At 45.9% G+C, this 20,754-nt stretch overlaps 1 protein-coding gene across 4 annotated transcripts in view; it reads left to right on the forward strand.

Moving 5' to 3' along the window:
- SASH1 (SAM and SH3 domain containing 1) overlaps positions 1-20,754 on the forward strand; it is a 506,147-nt gene that overhangs the window by 397,892 nt on the left and 87,501 nt on the right. The window contains exon 1 of one of the 4 annotated variants that reach the window (XM_026044364.1): positions 140-163. The exons of the other annotated variants lie outside the window; for them this stretch is intronic. Within the exon in view, the coding sequence (XP_025900149.1) occupies positions 152-163 (12 nt within the window). The 5' untranslated portion in view covers positions 140-151. Of the gene's footprint in view, positions 1-139; positions 164-20,754 lie in introns of those variants that run through there. 4 annotated transcript variants of the gene reach the window in all.

Consider the following 20,754-nt stretch of genomic DNA (forward strand, 5'->3'; position numbering starts at 1 on the left):
GGACGGGGAGCGGGAGCAGGAGCGGGAACGGGAGCAGGAGCAGGAGCGGGAGCAGGAAGGGGCGGGCGGCCCCGAGGCGGCGGCGGCGGCGGCAGCAGCAGCGGAGAGCGGCGCGCGGCCGGCGGCGTTCGCGCAGCTCTGGGCCGATGTGATGGGCATCCTGGTGAGTGCGCGGAGGCAGGGCCGGCCCCTTCTGCCTTTGCTTTTAATTTCCTAGTATCTGTTGTTACTGTTGTCGTTACTTTTTTTAATGCTGGAGTTCAGTGCGGGGAACCCGCCCGGTTCAGACGCCTCCTCTGCAGCACCTGCTGCAAAGTTCAGCAGACAAAAGTTGATGGCGCCGGGCGCTGTTTTATCCCAGCTCCTGTGTTTGATCCCGGTGCTCTGGGTCTCCGTAGTCCCAGGAGAGTTAGTTTCATGGTGTGGGGGGGAAGGCAGGTACTGCCTCGAGTGGCCCCTTCGGCCGCGCTCTCGGGGTTGGGGCGCTCCGCAGCCTGCCCCGCTGCAGCCAGCGCCGAGCGCCGCCCGCGGAGCCGCGCGATGCCCCTGCCCGGGCCCGGGCATCCAGGGAGGCTCCCTTGGCTCGGCCCGCACCGCCTCGACGCCTTGGTTGGCTYGGCTCAGCCGGGCCCGGAGCGGGATCGGCGCTGCCGCTGAACGCCCCGCGCCCGGCCAGGACTGACCCTGTGCCCGGCCTGGTGCCACGGCAGGGCAACCGCGCTCCCACAGCACCGTGTCCGTGAGCTGCCCCCCGTGCCATCTGGAACCCCGTGTCCTCGTTACAAACACGTCGCTGGGTGACGGCGCCTGTGGGAGCCCCAGCTCCCGCTCTCCGCGCTGAGGTCCGATCGCTCGCGCTAAAACAAAAGAGCTGGGCCGGGGACAGGGGTGGGAAGCGGCACCTTCGCCCCGACTGCCCCGGCCCCACGGCAGACAGTGGCAACACGGCAAGAGTTAACTCCGTTTCCACCCGCCGCGTGAGAATAACATTTACTTTAGGTGCAAGCTGATAATTATCGCAGACAACTGCCACTCAGCGAATACCAAATTGTAGTATTGCCTGCGTGCTGCAGCTGGCAGCTTTCCAGTGCAACAGGAATGTGGTAATCAACAGTAGAGTGCCTGTTTATTCATTTTGAGAGCAAATGAATAAGCTTGATCTGTGTTAATTTTTGTTGTTAACATTTAACCAACAGGCATGAAGGAACATAATGAGAATATCTCACAGAAAGCTGCTATGGAATGTGATGAGTGATGAACCAGTGGGATCTAATTTTAAAGTGTTATGGAATTTAACAGGGAACGTAATTAGCGTTTTATATTGCAATTTTTTTTCTACATAAGCTTTATTGTTAATATTCTGAATAAGATTAAAAAAAAACTGCCTCATCCTTTTGCTCTCAGAAGTCCTCAGTTCAGCAGCACCCGGCTGCCTACACTATTTCACTGTTAATGACTTTAATCTAAGAATGCAGGCAGAGTCAGTGCTGCCAGTTCGTAGGGAGCAGACAGTCGGTACTTTATGAACAGTCTCTTTCTCTCTTTTCCTGGCAGGTTTCAGTGCTGCATTTAGTAAAACCAAAGGGTTATTGGATGCCTGGGAAGGGGTGTTGGAGGCCAAACCAACAGTGCAGCGTACTGGAGTTCAGTAGGGAAAAAGATCTGATTCTCCCACAACTAATAATTGAATGGGTTTCTCCTGGCTGTACAATCTATTTTCCTTCCTAAGAAAGCAGAGACATTCAACTACTATCTTTAGTGAGAACTAAGCTGAGGCCATTTGTCCTTGGTGTTAGGCTACTTTACAGAAAGAACCAAGCTCTGCTCGTTGCCCAGCACTATTACGAGTTTTCACCCTCGTGTTTTGTGCTACAATGGAATTACAGATGTGAAAAGATACCCTTGTTCTGGGTCTCAAATAATAACATCGATTCGGGAAGACAGAAACTCTTCTCACTAAGCTCCCAGCTTTCTTCAGAGTTTAGACATTGTTAGTCGTTCAAGTGGCTGCAATGTCCTCATGTAAACTGAGTATAACCCTATTCAGTTCTGGCTTCCTGAAGCTAAGGACAGGTAGCGTCCCAGCCCATCCTTTCCGTAAATGAACTTGGTCACTCTCAAACCCTTGCTGCAAAAGGCAAACACTAAACTAGACTGCTGGTATCCAAGTGGAGGCCAGTGTTGTGCTCCAGAAGGCCAGGGCTATGGTCTGCAGAGCCGTCTTGTCTCTCCTGTGTTGTCAGTGAATGGTTTGAGGATGTGTAAGAGTACAAGTCTAGATTCTTGGGTTTTACAGTGACCCGTGTTTTGAAATGCTTGAAGTTTAAGAAGAAAGCAAGGAGGTGGTGGAGTAAATCACTGGTAATGGCTCTGGTATCCAAAATGCTGGTGAGCAGCCTGACAGCTGAGGAAGGGATGCACGGAGAACGGAGCGCAGAGGCAGGAGGGAGCGAAGCAGGACAGGCTGTGGTGGTGGACCTGAATCCAATGAGAAATAGAAAATCACATTGTAAAAAGAAAATCCAGCTTAGAGGAGGACTCAGGAGGCATCTAGTCCGACTTCATGCTCAAAGCAGGGTGAGCTTTGAGGTCAGGTGAGGTTGATCGGGTCTTTACCCACTTGAGTCCTGACAACTTTCAACGTTACTTCCTGTAGACATTCTGTTCCACTGCTTTATTGTCCTCGGTGGGGAAAAAGGTTTTATTTATTTAAAAAGAATATGAAACCTTGACTCTGTGGTCCTCATCTTGAGCAGTGCTGTGGTGTGGGGGACAGGGAAGGTACCAGCTCTGGCCCACTGATCTCGCCGTGAGCTTGCGGAGCAAGATATCGACCTGGATGACCAAGGAGCCGTGGTAGCACCTTCGCCACGTGCACGTTTGGGAGGGGAGCCCGTAAGCCCCGCTAGGAGACTGGGCTGGAGTTACTGAAAATGCCAGATGAGGCCCGCTGCCCTCATACAGGGTGGTAAAACCCGCACCAGCCGTGCGATATATCTGGATAGTGTCCTTAAAGCAGGACCTCGTTAGCAGGGCCCTGTGATGGCAGGTCCCAGCTCTGGAGAGGAAGTAAATGCTTCCCAAGTGCTGTCTGTAAGCAGTGCGTTTTATGAACTTTGAAGCCTCATAATGACTCTCGCTGCCCTTGACAAGCACCGAGCGTGCTTGCAGCTGTACTGGGATTTTGCAGAAGCAAACGCATCCTTCCCTGTCGTACTTACTCTAATGAAATATTCTGTAGCTGCAGCTGTGGTGTAAGCCCCTCAAAGCTATTTGTGCTGTTAATGGAGCTCACTGGATAACGTAATTATACTGAAAAGCTTTTTGCTTGGTCTGTCGCGAGCTTGTGTTGGAATGTGCTGGGTAATTATCACCGGGATGTCTCAGAGCAGCCATGGGTGGCTGAGATGTGTCAGGGTTTTAGAAGGAGTTCGCAAGAGGCGGCTCATTACTCGTAATGTGGGAATTCTCTGCATCCCCCAAACTCATTTTTTCAGGACATGTGCTGTCCAGAATCATGTATTTGGCAACAGCGACCTGCTTCTTGCAAAGAGTCTGAAGGTTTGCTTATGATCAGAGAGGAGGGCAGATGGTGGATGCAGGATAGATCCAGGATGGAGGCATCCTGGGTGAAATCCGGACACGAAGGAAATTCTGGAAAAGCACCGAGCAGCTTCAGCAGAGCAAAGATTTCACTGAAGACAACTTTTATTCATGCAAGGAAGGAGCTTTTCTATTCAAGGGACAAGATGTCAACAAAAGATAGAGAGGAATGTGCAAGAGATGCAGTCAAATTAGAGGATTTTTGTTTTATTTATTTATTTATTTCAAAGTGATAGCATGTGTTGACTCACTTGTAAGGGCTGAAAGGATTTTTTTTTTTTTTAATGTTTATATTTCTAGTGTATCTTGCAGTTACCAGGTAAAGAGAAAACTGCTTTCCTACTCTCTACTGTTAGCTAAAGAGAACAGAGTGTCTATTTTGGGGAGAATAAAGCTCTTTGCTTGCATTTATACTGGGAGCTCTATTAGTTACGTGTGTAATCTGGTTTGCTCTCTGATTCAGTGACTGTTTGAATTTCTTATCAAAGTAGTAAAGAAGCAAACCACAGGAGAGAAAGATGCCAGCTGATAGTCCTGCTGTGATAACGTGTCATTACAAACTAGCTACCATGCTTTGGGGAGAGGAATTTGTTACTGAGCCAGGGAGCCTGGAAATCTAGAGACAGGGAAGCAGATCCCAGAAGCCTGATAAAAGTAGTTGAGGGACTGTCGGAAGAAATTATGGCAGTTCGTCCTGGTTGCAGATTCCTCCCAGGATTGCTGGTCCTGAAACTCTTGTTATTTTGTCATGGCCTTCAAAAGAAGTCTTTTTTACCCCATTTCTCTCCAAGCATCTGGTTCTGGTGCCTCCATTTTTTGGTGCTTGCCCCTGAAAGGCCCCTGGCTTCAGGTGAAGCCGCAGGCGCTCAGCTCACCCGGGCACCCAGTCGCGGGCAGGCAACCTCACACGTGCCAGGCCCAACGGGCCTGGGAAATGGCATATTCACCGCCCCAGTTCAATCCCTGTGTCTGCAAGAGGGCTGCCTTACTGTGCAGTTGGCTCAAAAAGCACTTTGAGACTTTCCAGCTCAAAATATTTTTGTTTCTAGCTCTGCTTAGAGTGTATTTTTTAAAGGAAATCTCAGTTTCCAGGCTAAGGATAAAACCAGTAGGCTTAATCTCTGCATTAAAAAGTAACTTATATTGTTTTCCCCATCCTGTCAAGCCATCAATTGGAATATATTTCTGCTTTCAGATGCAGGGATCAAAATGGAGAGTAACTGACTGCCAGTTTAAGTGGTTTTTCAAAATTGTTTTTCTTTAACATAACCTGTTGCTTCTCCTTTCCCTCTTGTCTCCATGAAATGTTACACTCAGCAACACTAATCCCGTTATGAAGACAGACAAGTTTTAGAGATAACCTTTGGTCTAGGCTTTTTCTTCATGTCAAGTCACATAACACAGATGCCTCCATCAGGCATTACGGCCTCCACAAGATCCTATACGCTGGGGAATGAAGAGTTTTTGCTCCTGGTCTCTCCCTTCTCTCTTTTTTTCTTTCCCTTGAAAGGAAACTCTGCCTTTCCCTTGGATTTACAGAGGCAAAGCCAGGGCAGACCTGTGTCTACCTGCCCCTATGTCTGCTGTGAACTGCTCTGTGCTTGGAGAGGGAGTTCAGGTAGGCGAGGACCTTGGCAAGGTCTCATTTCCCCTCTCTGGCTGGGCTGCTGTTAGTACTGGCTCCGTTATTACTAACTGGCAGTAGGCTGGGCTCAGCTGTGAGAACGTGGCACAGGCCGAGTGGAAGGTGTGAACAAGACAGGCAAACTGGTGAGGAGAACAGGGAAGGACGGCAAGTACGTGGAAGAACCGCGCTGCTGGAGCACACGGAGCCTCCTGGGGCCCACTGGGTAGGATTTTCTACAGGCAGGTGAAAACTTCTCACTTGTAGTGTATTTTTCGGGTGAGGGATGCGATGGAGCCCCAGATAACTGGGCAGGAAGAGTTTTCTGTCCAGCCTGGCGCAGGAGAGCTTAACCTGCGGGAGGAAGAAGATTTGGGAGCCCTTGCAGGCCCGGCCGAGGTTCCCAGCGTCGGGAATGAAGCCTCCTGAGAGGGAAGGAGGCGGCGGTGGCTGCTAATGTGTGAATCCATGTGCTGCTTTGCTCCTGTTTGCATCCCAGCCACCAGGTATTCCGGGAGGGAACATGTAGAGAGGAGTGACTGCGTTTGGTTACCGCGTGCAAGCCTGAAAGAGTTCGTTTCCTCCTGCAAAAGCAGATTCTGCGCTAAAGCAGCGGGCAGATGTGTGTTTAGATAGGCAGATACGGAGGTCTTTAATTTATTACTTGTAAAGAGATTTAATTATTCTGCTGGTAGGAAAACTTTACAGCAGAGTTCACAGAAACACTTTCAAACGCAGGTGTTTTAAACTCAAATTTGCATTAGGGAAAATAACTGCTTGTAAAAATCCGAGGAGCTGCCCCCACGTGGGCTCTGGTGCTGTGATGTGGGCCAGGTGTGGGCAGCCTGCGCCTGCTTTCATCTCCCCAGGTGCTAACGGGAGCTTTTCCCTTTCCTCCTTTCCCTATTTGCTCTAATGGGAGGCCTTTCTCTTGCCTGTTTCCATCAATAGAAACACAAACTTGTGATGAACTGTTTTTGTTTGAGCTAAGATTAGGAAAATAAACTAAATGCTGGCTCAACTCCTTAGATACCTGGCTGACTGTTTTGTGCTCTGAACTGGTTTTGGAGGCACATTTCCCTGTGGGAGGTCAAACTGAGGAGAGCTTGAATAACCTTCTGGGATAGTCTTAAGCAGGGCATACTTGGAAAATTAGATGGACAAGCCAAAGAATAATATAATAAATAAAAGTATAATTGTAAAACAGAGGTGTTTTTTAAATAAAATTTATAATTTTTTTTTTTTTTTTTTTTTTTTTTTTTTTTTTTACCGTCGTGGTGGTAAATCATAGAATTCTGACATGTTTTTTGTGCAGCCTAGTTGAAGTCTTTTGTTTCAGGCTTGTCTCCAGCACAGCTCTATTGGATTTCACTGGTTTGACTTCTCTGCGTCCCTTTTTGAACATCGGGATATGCTATTAAGATCAGTTTACATGATCAAGCCTCTAGATTAAAAAAAAATGTATTCTTATCCATGCACACACACGAGGAAGCTCATGAGTTTGCTAAGCAAATACAAAATATCCTGTTTAGCTGATGATGTTCAATACATTTTGCCATGTGGAAACAGTGTGCTATCATTTTCTGTGACAGTGTGTAGGGAGATGTGAAGGAGCAAGGAATAAGCAATTATTTAATACAATAAAAATAAACAATACTTTGAAAGCTTTGCAGTGGTCATGACAGGAGTCAGGTCAGTGAAAACAGCAACATGCTCATTATATTTAAATCAAGACTTGTTTTAATATTATGACCAAATCATAGTACCATGATCGAACATTTCTAACACTCTGGTTTGCAACAGAAGATCCTTTATTTGATAGGATGAGTATGATAGGAATGAAAGATGGAGAAAAGCAACACAAGATAATGCATCTTGTTTTGGCTGTTTTTATTTAAAGCTCTATGAGGCTAAGGAGTAAAGTTTATTTGTACTGAACCTGAATTTGGCCCACAGGCTTTAAACCAAAGCCGAGAAAAACAACTTTTGTCATTTCTTCAAGTTTAGGTCAGTTGTTTGCTGTGTTTTTTTATAACGTCAGTATGAAGCAAAGCCTGCTATGTGGAGCCTGCTCTCCTCTCGGAGCAAACCCAGACCAGCGCCGTGGAGGAACAAGTGGGTTTGAGAGCACTTGTCCCGGGAGCTCCTTGTCCCGCTCTGGTGGCGCTGGTGGCTGGGAGCTCTCAAAGGCAGCACATGGCCCCAGCTGGGAGCACATGCTCATGGCAACCTCATCTTCCTTGTTTGCTTGCCAGGATCTCCTCCTGCCTCACCAACATGTACTGTTAGAAGTGACAGACCATTCCTTTACAGTCTGTGTATTTTAGGCACTTATACTCGGAGCATTTTCCCAACCACAGCTTGCTGATACTGGTTATCTGTATTTATCTGTATTTGTTCAAGTTCTGAAATACATCCATCTTCTTAGGATTGTGTACTTGAGTCTTGCAGCAGGATGTGTCCATTTCATTCGCTCTCAGCTGGAAGTGGTTTTATGACCTAAATTTTTAGTGCCAGCCCAGGGTTGTAAAGCAGATCTCAGTCTTATTTTCTACTGCTAGGCTGAGGCACATCACTTTCATTGATACCAGGCTAACCTGTTAATAGATTTCACAGAGTTATTGATATGACTGTATAGACTTGAACCTAACCATGAATTATAGGGAAGAGTTTATGATACCTGTAAGCTTTATAGCCTTCAGTGGTTGACCTCCTTAGTTCAGCATCTCTGAAAGCTCCGGCAGTAAATGCAGTTAAACTGAAACATACTCTTTGTGACAGTGAAAATAAGAAAAAATCCTCTTTTATATATGTTTGTATGTATATTTGTGTGTAGTGTGCATCACAACTTGTGAGTTTTGACTTGCAGTGTTACCAGGCTTCACTCCCAGCTTAGAATTCATAAATAATCCTTCTAAAACAGGAAGAAGTTGGAAGAGATTGCGTGTTGTATTTTGATGATTTCTGTCTTTGAGATCCCACGTGTTTACATTTCAAAATCTCTTTGCCTAATAATATAGTATATACATCATATAATAAAATGTGGGAATATTTCATGTGCTACACAAAATTTAGGGAGATTGTAGAAATTGGTATCAACATAGCCTGGAGGCTGCAAGCGCTGCATTTCTAGGGTGAAAATGAGACCTGTGGGTTGTTACTGCAGCCAGGAGGCCTCTGTGTCGTTGGTGCACACGAGCTAGTGGCTCAGGTCCCTCACGTAACAGGGATGCTCTGCGCGGGACCCCTGTTGCAGACACCTTCAAAAGAAGCAAGAGTGCCATGAGCAGCTCTTCCCACCTTCACCTATCTGTTGAACTGGGACAGCACGTTATCAGAGGACGAACAGAGGTACTAGATCTCAAAACAAAAGCAAACAAAAAAGTTACAGTCATTTCAGGAAATACCTGGCAAAGGTAGCAGGCAAAATCTAATGGTCAGCTGTTGCCTGAAGGATGCCCAAGACATGGAACAACTGAAGGCGGTGGAGGGCTCAGTGCCAGTGCCTGTAGCATTAAGCACGTTGCAAATTGGTTCTGCTTTTGATTCACAGGAGGTTTCCCATCACAGAATGGTTGAGATTGGAAGAGACCTCTAGAGATCATCTAGACCAACCCCCCTGCTCCAGCAGGGACACCCGGAGCACGGGGCACAGGGCGGCATCCAGGCGGGTTTGGAAGACCTCCAGAGAAGGAGACTCCACAGCCTCCCTGGGCAGCCTGTGCCAGGGCTCTGGCACCCTTGCACAGGAAAGAAGTTCCTCCTCACATGGAGATGGAACTGCCTGTGTGTTAACTTACACCCATTGCCCCTTGCCCTGTCACTGGCCTCTTTATGTGGTTAACTTGTTGTCAACCAGAACTCTCAAATCCCTCTCCATGAAGCAGCTTTCCAGCAGCTCAGCACCTAATCTGTAATATTACAGATATATAATATCTAATTAATAAATACATAATATCTAACATTATATATAACAATAAAATATTTATAATATATAATGTATAAAATATAAATTATATAAATCCATAAATAGGGATTATTCAGTTGAAATGTTTCTATTGAGATTCTATAGCAATCTTTTTTTTGCCTAATTAGATAGCAGATGGAACATATATAATACTTAACTCCTAAATCTTAGAGAAGACTCAAAAACTGATCTAGAAATAGCTGGATTTGGAGAGTGTCAGTCTGCCAGCAGCAGTGCAGACTTCCCCTGTTCCTGCTCTTGTTCTGGGTGAGGAAAAGTTCATCTCAGAACAGGGATTCGCTTCCCAGCCTGTCTCTGGAATATGAGGGGTGGGTTTTCATCGCAGCGCGTGAATATCTGCAGTTGATCAGATCTGTCTGCTGGGATAAGCCATGCTTTGCAATGTGCTGCTGGACTTTGACGGAGGTAGCAGGGGGCCACTTGGGAGCTCGTGAGCCTTGAAGCTCGTGAGCCCCGATCCCGCAGCGAGGATGTGTGCGTGCTGATGCCCGTGCCGGACTGCAGCACTAGTTGGGTTGCAACAGCAGATTTCTCTCTCTTCCCTCACTGAGCTCATTTCCTGATGTCTGTTTTCATTTCATTGGCAAAAAAGGGCTGAGTAAAGGAAGATTTCCTGCTGCGAGGGCACATTTGGAATCTCCATACATGGCAAATTCTTTGGACGTTTTTCCTCTGTGTTTTCTTATACCATCCTCTCTGAAGCCTCTTTGAGGTCATGTTCCCTTACGGAGGAAGAAGGTGGTTCCTAATGTCTCTTCTTCCATATCCAAGCTGTTCTGTCAATACCTCAACTTGTAGGGGTAACTTCCTAAGTTCTTTGCCGTGCACTGTAGAAATAAAAACCAGAAGGTGTATATTTTCGCCTCATTTTTCCTTTTATTTTATTTTGCAGTGTGGTGTGTGTTATTTATTGTTTGGAAAAGCAGTGGGGAAAGGCCTCTCATGTCTTGTTGCATAAGTGCAGATTGCTCCTCTATAGATAGTGCAAAATAGTTGTCAGTCTCTAAAAACCTCCCTGTGTTTTCCTAATTGTAGCTACCTTTATTCCGACCTTTGTGTAATGAGGCATGGGATGGAGTCTCACACTTTTTTCTGTGTCACCCCGCTCTGTCTCACACTGGGGGGGAAGGGGGACGTGCCAGGCCACAGAGGTGCCTTGCCCCGCAAAGTGCTGTTTGTTCCTTGCCCCGCAACGTGCTGTTTAGCTTTGGCATCTGGAAGCGAGTGTAAACGTGCAGATGGGTCAGCTTTGTCAAACTTAAGCTTTGCGTGATTTTTATCTCAACTCTGGAAGTTAAACTGAGAAGACGAGGTCAAGGACTTGATCACAGTATTGGTATGATGATGAAGAATTGCTTCATGCTGCGTACAGAGCGTGTTTCCTAAAAAAAAGAGGCGGGAAAAGGATGCTTCTGCCTATTCTTACGTTACAGACTTCTTTATGAGGAGCCTCACTGGACTCACTGAATCCCTAATTACTAAAGTTAAGGAAGAAGGGATATGTGGATGTTCCAGCTCTTGCTTTTTCTCTCAGACAAAACATTGATTTCTTCAAGTAATCTTTGCCAAATTACTTGTAGGTTTTAATTCTCCTTTCAAATGTACTTTAGATACAAAAGGTTATACACATTCTTTATTTTATCTGCCAAACTAATTGCAAGTACTATATAATGCTTAGAGATAGTTATTTATAGAGTATGAGTACACACACAAAAAAAGAACAGGCGAGGGGAACAGTACATTAGATCTCTGGTCATTGTGACTTTTGGGGTGTCTCTGCTGCTGCGTGGTTTCTAGTATTTGGAAAAAGATAGTTGTGCCTCACTGTTAGGAAAACACCTTTCAGATAAAGAGGAAAATGGGAGATTGATAAGGGGTGGAGACGAAGTGACTCGGGTTTCCAAACCTTGAAAACTGCGTGGAGCTCTTCTGCTGTGGATAGCCCCCAAAGGGGAATTTAGGAAGATGGTGGCAGGAAGAATTGCAGCAATCACAACAGGAGATGGCAGGGGCATGCACAAGGATTGCAGAGCAGGAAAGCCAGCGCACAGGCTGACTTGGGAAGGTCCAAACTGATGGCTGAAAGATGTGGAAAGGCCAGGAGCACGTGGGAAGTAAATAACGGAGATTTAAGCCTGGTTCCACAATTACAGGTCTTGGAGAGGAAAGTTGGAGACACCGTGGCTGACATTTCGTGCTCTTGAGTATGAATGAGATATCAGGGCAAATGGGCGCTTCATGCCTAGGTGCTTGTGTCATTGTTATCACTTTTCAAAAGACAAACCCAGGCTATAGCTGCCTAATTGTTAATGTGCACGAGAGACGCAAGGTGATGCCATTCAGGAATTACTGCTGCATGCTCGGAATGGTCAATTTGCGGCAGAAAGCTAATTAGCTAAAACAGATTGAGGATGAGAAGGTGGTTTAATACATTGCTAGGCAGGCTGAAACCCTGACGTCCTGCTGGCACGCAGTTCATTCTGAGCCAGCGCTCGCCTCTGGGGTCATACTTTTAAGGCTCTGCAGAAGAGATCTCCACGTGTGACAACGGGCGGTGCTCTGCTCTGCTCAGGAGAGTCACGAGGCCAACCCCGTGTTTCTGGCAGGCCGTGGCCCTGCGCATTTATGATGTCTTTAACCGTGTGGGCCTTTTCTTTAATGGCTTTATGGCTCAGTTCAGGGTGCATCTCTGCGGTGTGCAGCGCTTGAGCAGCGCGTTCGACCTCCAGTGAAAGCCATGCATGTCCCAAAGCATCCGAGTCCGGGGCTGGAGAGCGCCACGGCCTTTCAAGCACTCAAGGACCTCTTCCAAGGAAGGTTCCGCTGTTGGGGACTCCCATTAGTTGTCCCGAGCACGTTGTCCCTTCGGAGAAGCACCTCATGGAAACACCTGGGAGCCTTGCCTGCCACACGGTTATCTCGGGCACAGGCTCGGTAGGATTTGCTCTGTGGGTAGGCGGAGATACCTCCCTTTTATTTGGCTAAGCGGCCTATTTAGCCTAATTAGGAAGCGCTTTGGCAGTGCTGGGACATTGTGAGCACACAGGAAAGCAGGAAGCCCGTCTGCACCATACACAGAGAAAGAGAAATGAGCAAATAAACCACCACACGCCACAGTAGGAAGGATTATAAACTGACAAGCGATGGAGCTTTTATTACTAAACTGATATCCCTAATTGATATAAACATCAAGCCCTGTGCAGCCTGTGCTACTTAAGATACACATCTAAATAATATTTAAATGGATTCTTGCATCTTTAAGACCCACTGGAGTGTAATTGTATTGGGCTTAATTAAATGCACTGAAACCCCACGATAACAGTGCATTACTGCTCCTGAATAACGTGTCTCTCCAAAGGAGAGCCCTCACGATGCTGGGTTGGGACCCCAAAGCCCCGGCACAGCCCCACGAGGCTGTGCACGAGGGAGGGCTCGGCGCAGCGCGAGCCACCGCGCTGCAGGAAACTCCTTCTCCGGCTGTTGGGATTACGTGGGGGAAAATGGATTTCTGCCATATTCAGTTACAGTTACTTCCTTTGCCGGTAAAACACTGAGTGTCAGGAAGCAGTAGGAGTGAAGGAGAGATTAGTCTCAAGGCGCCGAAAAGGGCAGTTTGCATCTTCCAGACTTTCTAGCGGGAAAAGTTAATAGAATAGCACAGTTTGGGGCTGGGAGAGGCGGGTTTAGCCTGTTTGCTATACACACTTCCCAGGGCAGAACAAATTTCCTGTGTTTCATTTGGAGCAGCTAATCAGGGACCACCGAATTGGGTAAGGAATTATTTACCAGAGAGGCAATTTGCAGTATGGCACCAAGTACGTATATGCCTCTTATCTATATACCTGCTATGGCCTAGCGTATGTTATATCACGGGAGAAAAATGATTACCTGGAACAGTAAAATATGTAGGGTAGGGTGTGCTGTAAAGGTTTTACTGCTAAGTGTTGATGCAATAGAAATTCAGAAATACAAAGTTTACTAGGCAGTTCCATTTAGAGTTCATGATGTAGATAAAATATTTCAATTCAAGGATAAAATGATTAGGTTAAAGGAAAATCTTGTATAGAAGCAGAACTCTTGTGTATACCATTAGATGGACTTAATGTTTTTTATATCATTCGTGTATGGAGGTCAACTGACACATGAGACAGAGTTAGAAAACCAATAGGAAAATAATTGGCTATTCCTAAAATAAAATTGTGCTTCTCATTCTTCCCACCATACTCCGAAGGGAACATTTACTGTTAAATGCTTATCTTATGGTGATTTCTACCTATTTTTCTCTAGTTGAAATAGAAGATGAAACTTGAATTTCATACAGCACAATCATTAAGTACATTTTCAGTGCTTCTTGCTTCACTGGCTTAGTTTAGTGCATTGTTTCTGTTTTTTGTTTTATGACATTTCATTATTCACTGTGATCTCTAGCTGTGAGGGCATGCCCCTCCATGGTTACCGGCAGAAGGTAGAAATCACAGTGTTAACTCTGCTTTTCTAATAAAACATGGACATAAATATGTCCAGTTTGCTTTCTTTTCATTTATCAAGTTAAATACATTGACAAAGACTGTAAAGTAATAAGGCCAAACTTAGAGGTGCAGTCATCCTCTCACTTTGTTTTGTCTTTAAATTTCCAAATTATTTCATCTGTGATCGTTTTTTTCAGGCTGCTGTTTTAATGAGAGGCTTCCACCTCAGTGGTATATAGGAGATCTGAAGCATGACATAAGAATGGGGTTTTGCTAATGTGTTACTCTTTATTTTTTCTCTTTATTTCTCTTTATTCTTTGTTCTCCTTATATTTTTAAAGAGAATTTGAGATGTTCACTTTGCAGTGTGAAGATGTGGCCAGACTGGTGAGATAAAGGTTTATTCCATCATCTACTTAGGATGTTTGGCACTTTGCATATCTATTTCTCCAGATTCTATCTTACCGAACCATGAAACCACACCAGACCGTATGCTAAAGTTCTTGAATCCAAGACAAGAAATGAATCTCTATCTCCTAATGATGCCTTAATCACATATTTGTTCCCATGTGTGTCGGCAACCACATTCTATTCCTACTGCAGGTACCAGCGTAGACACACACGGCAGCAAACGTGTGCTGAGAGATACGTTTCCATTTAAGTGAAGGAAAAGGTCTTGGACAGGGATCTTGGGTGGTGTTTTGATGAGCTTCATGTAGATCACTCCTGGAGGACAGGTGATAATATATTGTTATTAGGGAACCTGGACATTAAGGATGCTTTGAACTCCTAATTTTTATGAATAAAATTTGGATATTATCTCATCTCTTGAGATAATATGTGAAAGAGCTGGTTCTGCTTGTGATAAATATCCGCTCTTTAAATATGTCGGAATGCACATTTGCATAGATAGAACTTTTTGGTTAGAACACACACACACAAATATACATATATCTATATATAAAATATATATATATATTAAAAAAATTATAAAATATGTATATATATTTACCTAGAGGACTTTTTAGGCTTCATGACAGAAAGAAGGATCCTAGCACTATATTTGGAAAATGATTTTAATTTACAAACTAGAGGAAAAAAAAAAAAGGTAAACTGTAGGCAGGAGGCTTTTCTGAAGATGCTTTGTTACATATTTTTGACAAAGCTTCAGGATTTTACAACATAAAATCAGAGGGGAAAAGATGCTGGTGCTGATGGTGAAGGAAGCAAGTTTGTTGCAGAATTCCGTAATTGGGAAGAGTTTCTTTTGATCTAGTTATATGATAAAGTGTTTAATACAATAGAAAAAGGTCCCATAGCTGTGTGATTCAGGGTAAATTTTTTCAGTTCAGAGTGACTGTGCTCTGGGTTACAAGTTACATCAGATAAATGCTACAAAAGCTTTTATATGAAACCATACCATTGTGTATTGTGTATTGTGTTTATTGTACAGCTTCTAGAACTGTTTTAGACATGCTGTAGGGAGCTTCACACATTTTTATTAGGTCTATTTTTGCAGCTCAGTGTGTGAAGCTGCGTATCTTAACTCGACACTCAGATGCCATAAAAATTAGTATAAAGTCTTCCATTGAATCAGTGTGAGCTGTGTGTTCTCTTTGTTCTCTCAATGTACAGCTAGAGAGGGGTCAGTGGGACCACGACAACCTTTAGACATCATCTAAAATAGCTGCTCGGCATCCAAAAATGTCATGACTTCTACAGTGAGTGTTTTATGCCTTCCCCGGAGTCGGGAGGCAGATGGTGCCTCCCTGACCCGGCGCTTGTGCCGCGTCCGCCTTTCCCACCCCACTGCTGTCCAGCCCGGCTCCCGGCCTGTCGCTGTGTGCACAGTGGGATTGTTGCCCGTGCTGAATGGGAGCCTGTCTCCTCTGAGCCGCAGGAAAAGAAGGAAACGCTTCCCTAGCAGCTTGTTAGGTTTATTTTTAATGGGGATCATTCTGAAAAGAAAGAAGCCCACGTGTGGAACATCGGCCTTTTCCCCAGAGGAAACATGTAGCTCGCGAAGGGCAGGGAAGAAGGTCAGAGCTGTGCAGCAAGCACCGTTATCAAGAGGCTCTGCAGCATTTTCTGTGAGTGCCTGTCCTCGTTACGTGACTCCATTCCCGTAGTGAATACAAGCCCAGGGTGGAGAGGCTTTAACGGGTGTATTTGGAAAGGGCCGGGTCTGTGTCGGTTCTGCCTCCTCATAAAGAGTCGTGGAGGACCGAGCCGTGCGGAGCGGCCCAGTGACCGAGAGCGGCTGCTCGCCGTGCGGGGATGTCCTGCCCCAAGACTCGGGCAGCAGACTCAGGTCTGCTTCAAAGCCACCCCAAGGAAACAGGAGCAGCCCCTGCCCTCTTAGGTGGGCTAGTGCTGCTGGACTTTAAAGGTCTTATGGGCTGCATTCTGAAGGTTAAGCCCTGTTGAATAAAGTTTGGTTTTTTATTAGGCAAAAACATGTTTCCCTTCAGCAGATGTTCCCATTTCGCCACGTTTTTGGTCTCTCCTCCCCACCCAAAAAGCCTGTTTGCTATGGCCCACATCCTGGCTTTCGTTTATGTGCTCCTTCCAACTATCCAAACCAAAGGTATTGCTGCAATGCAGGATCGTGTTCCACACATTTTTGGTAGGCTTCCCTGTTAAGATCCAAGTGCCAGAAATAAGCTGCTAATGTTTACAGTGACTCTCCACACAGTAGTCCTGTGTTTCAGGCACGGAAATGGATTTTTTCTCATCTTGGGCTGTGAAGGTCAAAAGCCTTTGCCAGGGAGAGCTGCCACACATTTTATAAGAGCGGCCCCTTTCATCTCTCCCCTTTCCACATATATTTTAATAGCCAGAAATAAGACTTTTTCCCTCAATGCAGGACTTCTTTCCTGCTCTCCTAGTTGGTGCATGTGCTGTGGCTGTACCTGGCGTGGATCCCAAGCTGGTGACTGTTGTGGGTGCTGGTCATGGCACCGGTGTGCGCTCGTGGGGCCTGTGCTTGGGCCTGCARCATCTGCCTCTTCTTTAACCTTTGGGAGATGGATGCCTTTACACAGGGAAGGCTGCTCAGGGGGCTGCAGAGCAGGCCCGGGCGTCTGGTAGCCAAGACCTCCTTGCTGCCGCGCGCCAGGTCTGCTGGAATAGGAGAAAGTAGGGCTGGGATGTGTTGCTTATTACCCTGTGTCCAGGGATCTGAGACAGCAAAGAGCAGGTTCAGTTAGCTCTGTTTCCTTGCAGATGTGTAGATAGCTTCTTCTAAAACTCTTATTCTTACTTATATCAAGCACATATGTGCTGGCAGTGCCTGATATTTAGGTCCATATGCAGCTTTACAAATGCACGAACGAGTACGTGACTTAGCAAAGACCATTATTCTTTCTGTGGTAATCCTGTTTTCATTTTATTATTATCATTTTAAAATACGAAATCTTTTTTTTTTTTTTAACTTAATTTTATTACCAGCAGAGCTTTCTGACAAAACATTTTCCTCCAGGCTTTTAAATGTCAGATACAAAGGCTGCTGCCAGCATGTTAAACCAACTGAGGTGCAGTGACCGATAAATCGTAACTTTATAATAAGTGTCACATCATTCCAGCTTCTCTTTGTAGCCACTCCATTAACATGAAGCTTGATGGATTCCTTTGGCATTCACATGCAGATCAGAACTAATTCTTTGGGAATTCCAGGGTAATTTATCATTTTGCCTGTGCTTTATAATGCCAAAAATTGCTGCATGCATATGTGATAAGATAGAAATTCAGTAACATGCTGACAAACAAAACTAGAAATACAGGATAACTTCTGTTATCATTAGAGCGCTGCATTAAATGTTCATTTCCGATTCTACCCTGTAAAACTTGTGCAATGTTTATTTTCCCAGCTGCCAGACTGTTTTGTGAAAAGGGCTAGGGCTTTTTTAGAAGAGAGTTTTAAGAGAAACATACTGTAACTTTTTACAAATAAAATAAAGCATCTCAGGAATGGTATTTTTACTCAATGATTGTGTTACTTACATATTTTTTCCAGCAGAGATCTGTGGTAATGGGATTATGGAGCTGGAACATTACAGTTTGCATGGCAATAAACACAACTGATGCGAATCTGTTTTCATGCTTTGCTTAACTGTTAAATTTCTAACAAAAAAGTAGGAGTTTATTATGCAGTCTTGCTTTTAAAAATCTTGCTGGCCTGAAGCAATTAAGACCGCTTCAGTGGCTGCTGAAATTACATATAATTAAATTGTAATAAATTACAGTGTCTTTTGGGGAGGAGTATTAAAAAGTTCTCTGCTGCTTTCTATCTGTGAAACTGAAGTGGCCGTTTGGAGTCCGGTTACTCCCTGTTGCAATGAAGGACTGTTACAAGGCAGAAGAGGAATGAACAAAGTGATGATTTTTGACTTTTATTCCTATTACTTTAARTATTGTCTAGGTTGTGGCTTGTATGTGAAAGCAAGAAAGTAAAAGGACCTTAATGACAACTGACATTGGCTCTTGGCCTTTGTGCAGCAGAGTGAGATCTCTTTGAAACATTCATTGGGTATGAATGCTTTTATTATGTGGTTTTATTAATAATGCAAGTTTTTTTTTTTTTTTTTAAGAAAATTCCTTTGTCCATCTTTGCTGTGTAAGGAAGACAAATGAGCTATCTAGCTGAATGCTCAAGATTCACATATTTTTAGATATTCTAAAAAATATTTCCATATTTATTCCATATCCATATCCATATTCCGTGTTTTGCGTGCCGCAGTGCGGGGCAGGGCGCTGGCCTCCCGGCGCTGTCTGGCCCCGGTGGCATGTGAGGGCTCATGGGGCCCTCACGAGCGCTGGTGGCGCCGGCTGCGCTCTCGGCGCTCCGAGGCCTAATGGCGGCGGAAGCGGAGCTGCTCTCGCTCCGGGTGCCACCCCGAGTCTTCCCGCCTGCCGCGGTCGCCGGTAACAAAGCGCTTGCTGCTCCGCAAGCTCCGCGCCGGAACCGGGCTGAGTTTGGCCTGCCAGTCAAAACTAGGCTGGGTTTGGTCTGGCAGTGCCGGGCGTGCTGTGAGTTACGGCGTGAGGAGAGCGGCTGTGGAGCCTTCCTCACTCCCCAGCCAACCGACACTCAGCTTCCAGGGAAGCTCATTGGGCTCCTGAGCTCAGCTTGGATTTGTGATGCGGTGATATGCCTGGTTTGGGGAGTATATGGTCTGGTCTTGGAGTTAGGACGGTGCCTTCTGAAACCAGAAGGTTTTCTGTTGCATAGCTTATGTTAACGCAAGCTGGTGCTTGGTATCTGTTTCCCTCCCCGATGTGGTGGGGCTGGCAAGCCCCAGTGAGCCCATAAACCCTGTGAGAGCAGCTCTGTGCCGGCGAGGCCCGGTGCCGTGGGCAGCTGAGCAGCGTTCGCGGCACGGGTGGAAAGTCACAGTTTCTTAAGGGCTCRTTCTGCAGCGGTGGCTTGGGAGGACCCAGCTGGGAGAAAGGGCAGAGCTGCTCCTGTAAGGGCATTTAGGCCAAACAATCAGCCTYGTGGCTGATTTGAAGCTCTTGTATCCCAGAATCACAGGATGGTTGAGGTTGGAAGGGACCTCTAGAGATCACCTAGTCCAACCCCCTGCTCCAGCAGGGACACCCAGAGCACGGGGCACAGGGCGGCATCCAGGCGGGTTTGGAAGATCTCCAGAGAAGGAGGCTCCACAGCCTCCCTGGGCAGCCTGTGCCAGGGCTCTGGCACCCTTGCTCAGGAAAGAAGTTCCTCCTCACATGGAGATGGAACTTCCTGTGCTTCAGCTTATGCCCATTTCCTCTTGTCCTGTCACTGGCCACCACTGAGAAGAGCTTGGCCCCTTCCTCCCTACATTCTCCCCTCGGGTACTTASACAAGTTGCTCAGATCTCCTCTCAGTCTTCTCTAGGCAAGAAGCTTTTTGTAGCTTTCAAAGTATCTCCTATTTGAGAACTTTGGCAGCTTGAGAGGTAGAAGACTTGTACAGTGGGCTATGTACACAGATTTATGTTTTCTTTTTTTAATACAACTAATTTGCTACTGCTACTTTAACAAGAGGCCTGCAAGTTGTTTTCCATCTGCACCATACCCAGTCATTAAAAAAAAAAGCTGCAAATTGTTCCAGGTTTGGGGACCATGAACTCTACAAAACTTCCYGGGGGACTGCAGGCACCAGCTGAGCGTGTGGAAACATGCTCTGGAGAAGCAGAAACCTGTTTTGCYGAAGGTCTGGTTTAATAGGCTTTCACTTCGATTTTAAATCAGGATGTGATTCTACCAGTGCTGTGGAAGTGATACTTCATTAGAATGGGGGGAGAATCCACAGAAGACAACCACATAGAGGTTTTCACATGGCAAATGCTTCAGTAAGGTACACTTTCTAAGGAAAAGATGTCTTCATAGCTCATATAATAAAGTTGCATTGTAGTTGCATTGCAACTACATTACTAGTGTAATTATTTTTAAATGGCTTCCCAATCGCTTAGGCTTTTTCATATTCAAGGCATAACTTTAAATTTGTGTGTGTTGCCTATAKTCAGAGATGGCAACCGCGAGTTAACAGTATCCTTGTTCATTTCTCAGAACATGCACCAAGCGTAGCGTTTCACCTTTGAGGAACATACACGCTAACATGCGGGCTTTTGCATAACTCAAAAAGAAACAAAGCCATCCTCCCGCATGCTCCGCATGGGCCTGCAGTGGATGTGTGTGCGGAACATGGCTTGGGCCGCGCCGCCTCCTGCCGCTTAGGGCACCGGTGGTTCTGGCCACTCCACTTGAAGAAGTCTCGCCTGATATTGCCATTTTGTTTTGTTTTCTCATTCTGGCAGTGGTTAGCACCAGAATGCCCCCAAGCCCTGGCCATATCCCTTGTATTAGTGGGATCGCTACCTCGCCCGACGGTGGGGACGTTTGGGACTGAGCACCTCATGTTTCCGCCCGCAGCGCGTGTGAGAGGCGCAGCTGGGAGGGCGGCTGTGGGTGGCACCGACTTGTCCGTGCAGCCTTTTAGCTGGCGGGGTCTGTGGTGAGGCTGATGGTGCCTATGGGTGAGAAGCTCCGTGTTTAAAAGTGGCTCTTGGTTGCTGTGCAGGAGC

The sequence above is a fragment of the Nothoprocta perdicaria genome, unplaced genomic scaffold (assembly GCF_003342845.1).
Source record: "Nothoprocta perdicaria isolate Ctin4 unplaced genomic scaffold, notPer1 scaffold_36, whole genome shotgun sequence".
NCBI lineage: Eukaryota > Metazoa > Chordata > Aves > Tinamiformes > Tinamidae > Nothoprocta > Nothoprocta perdicaria.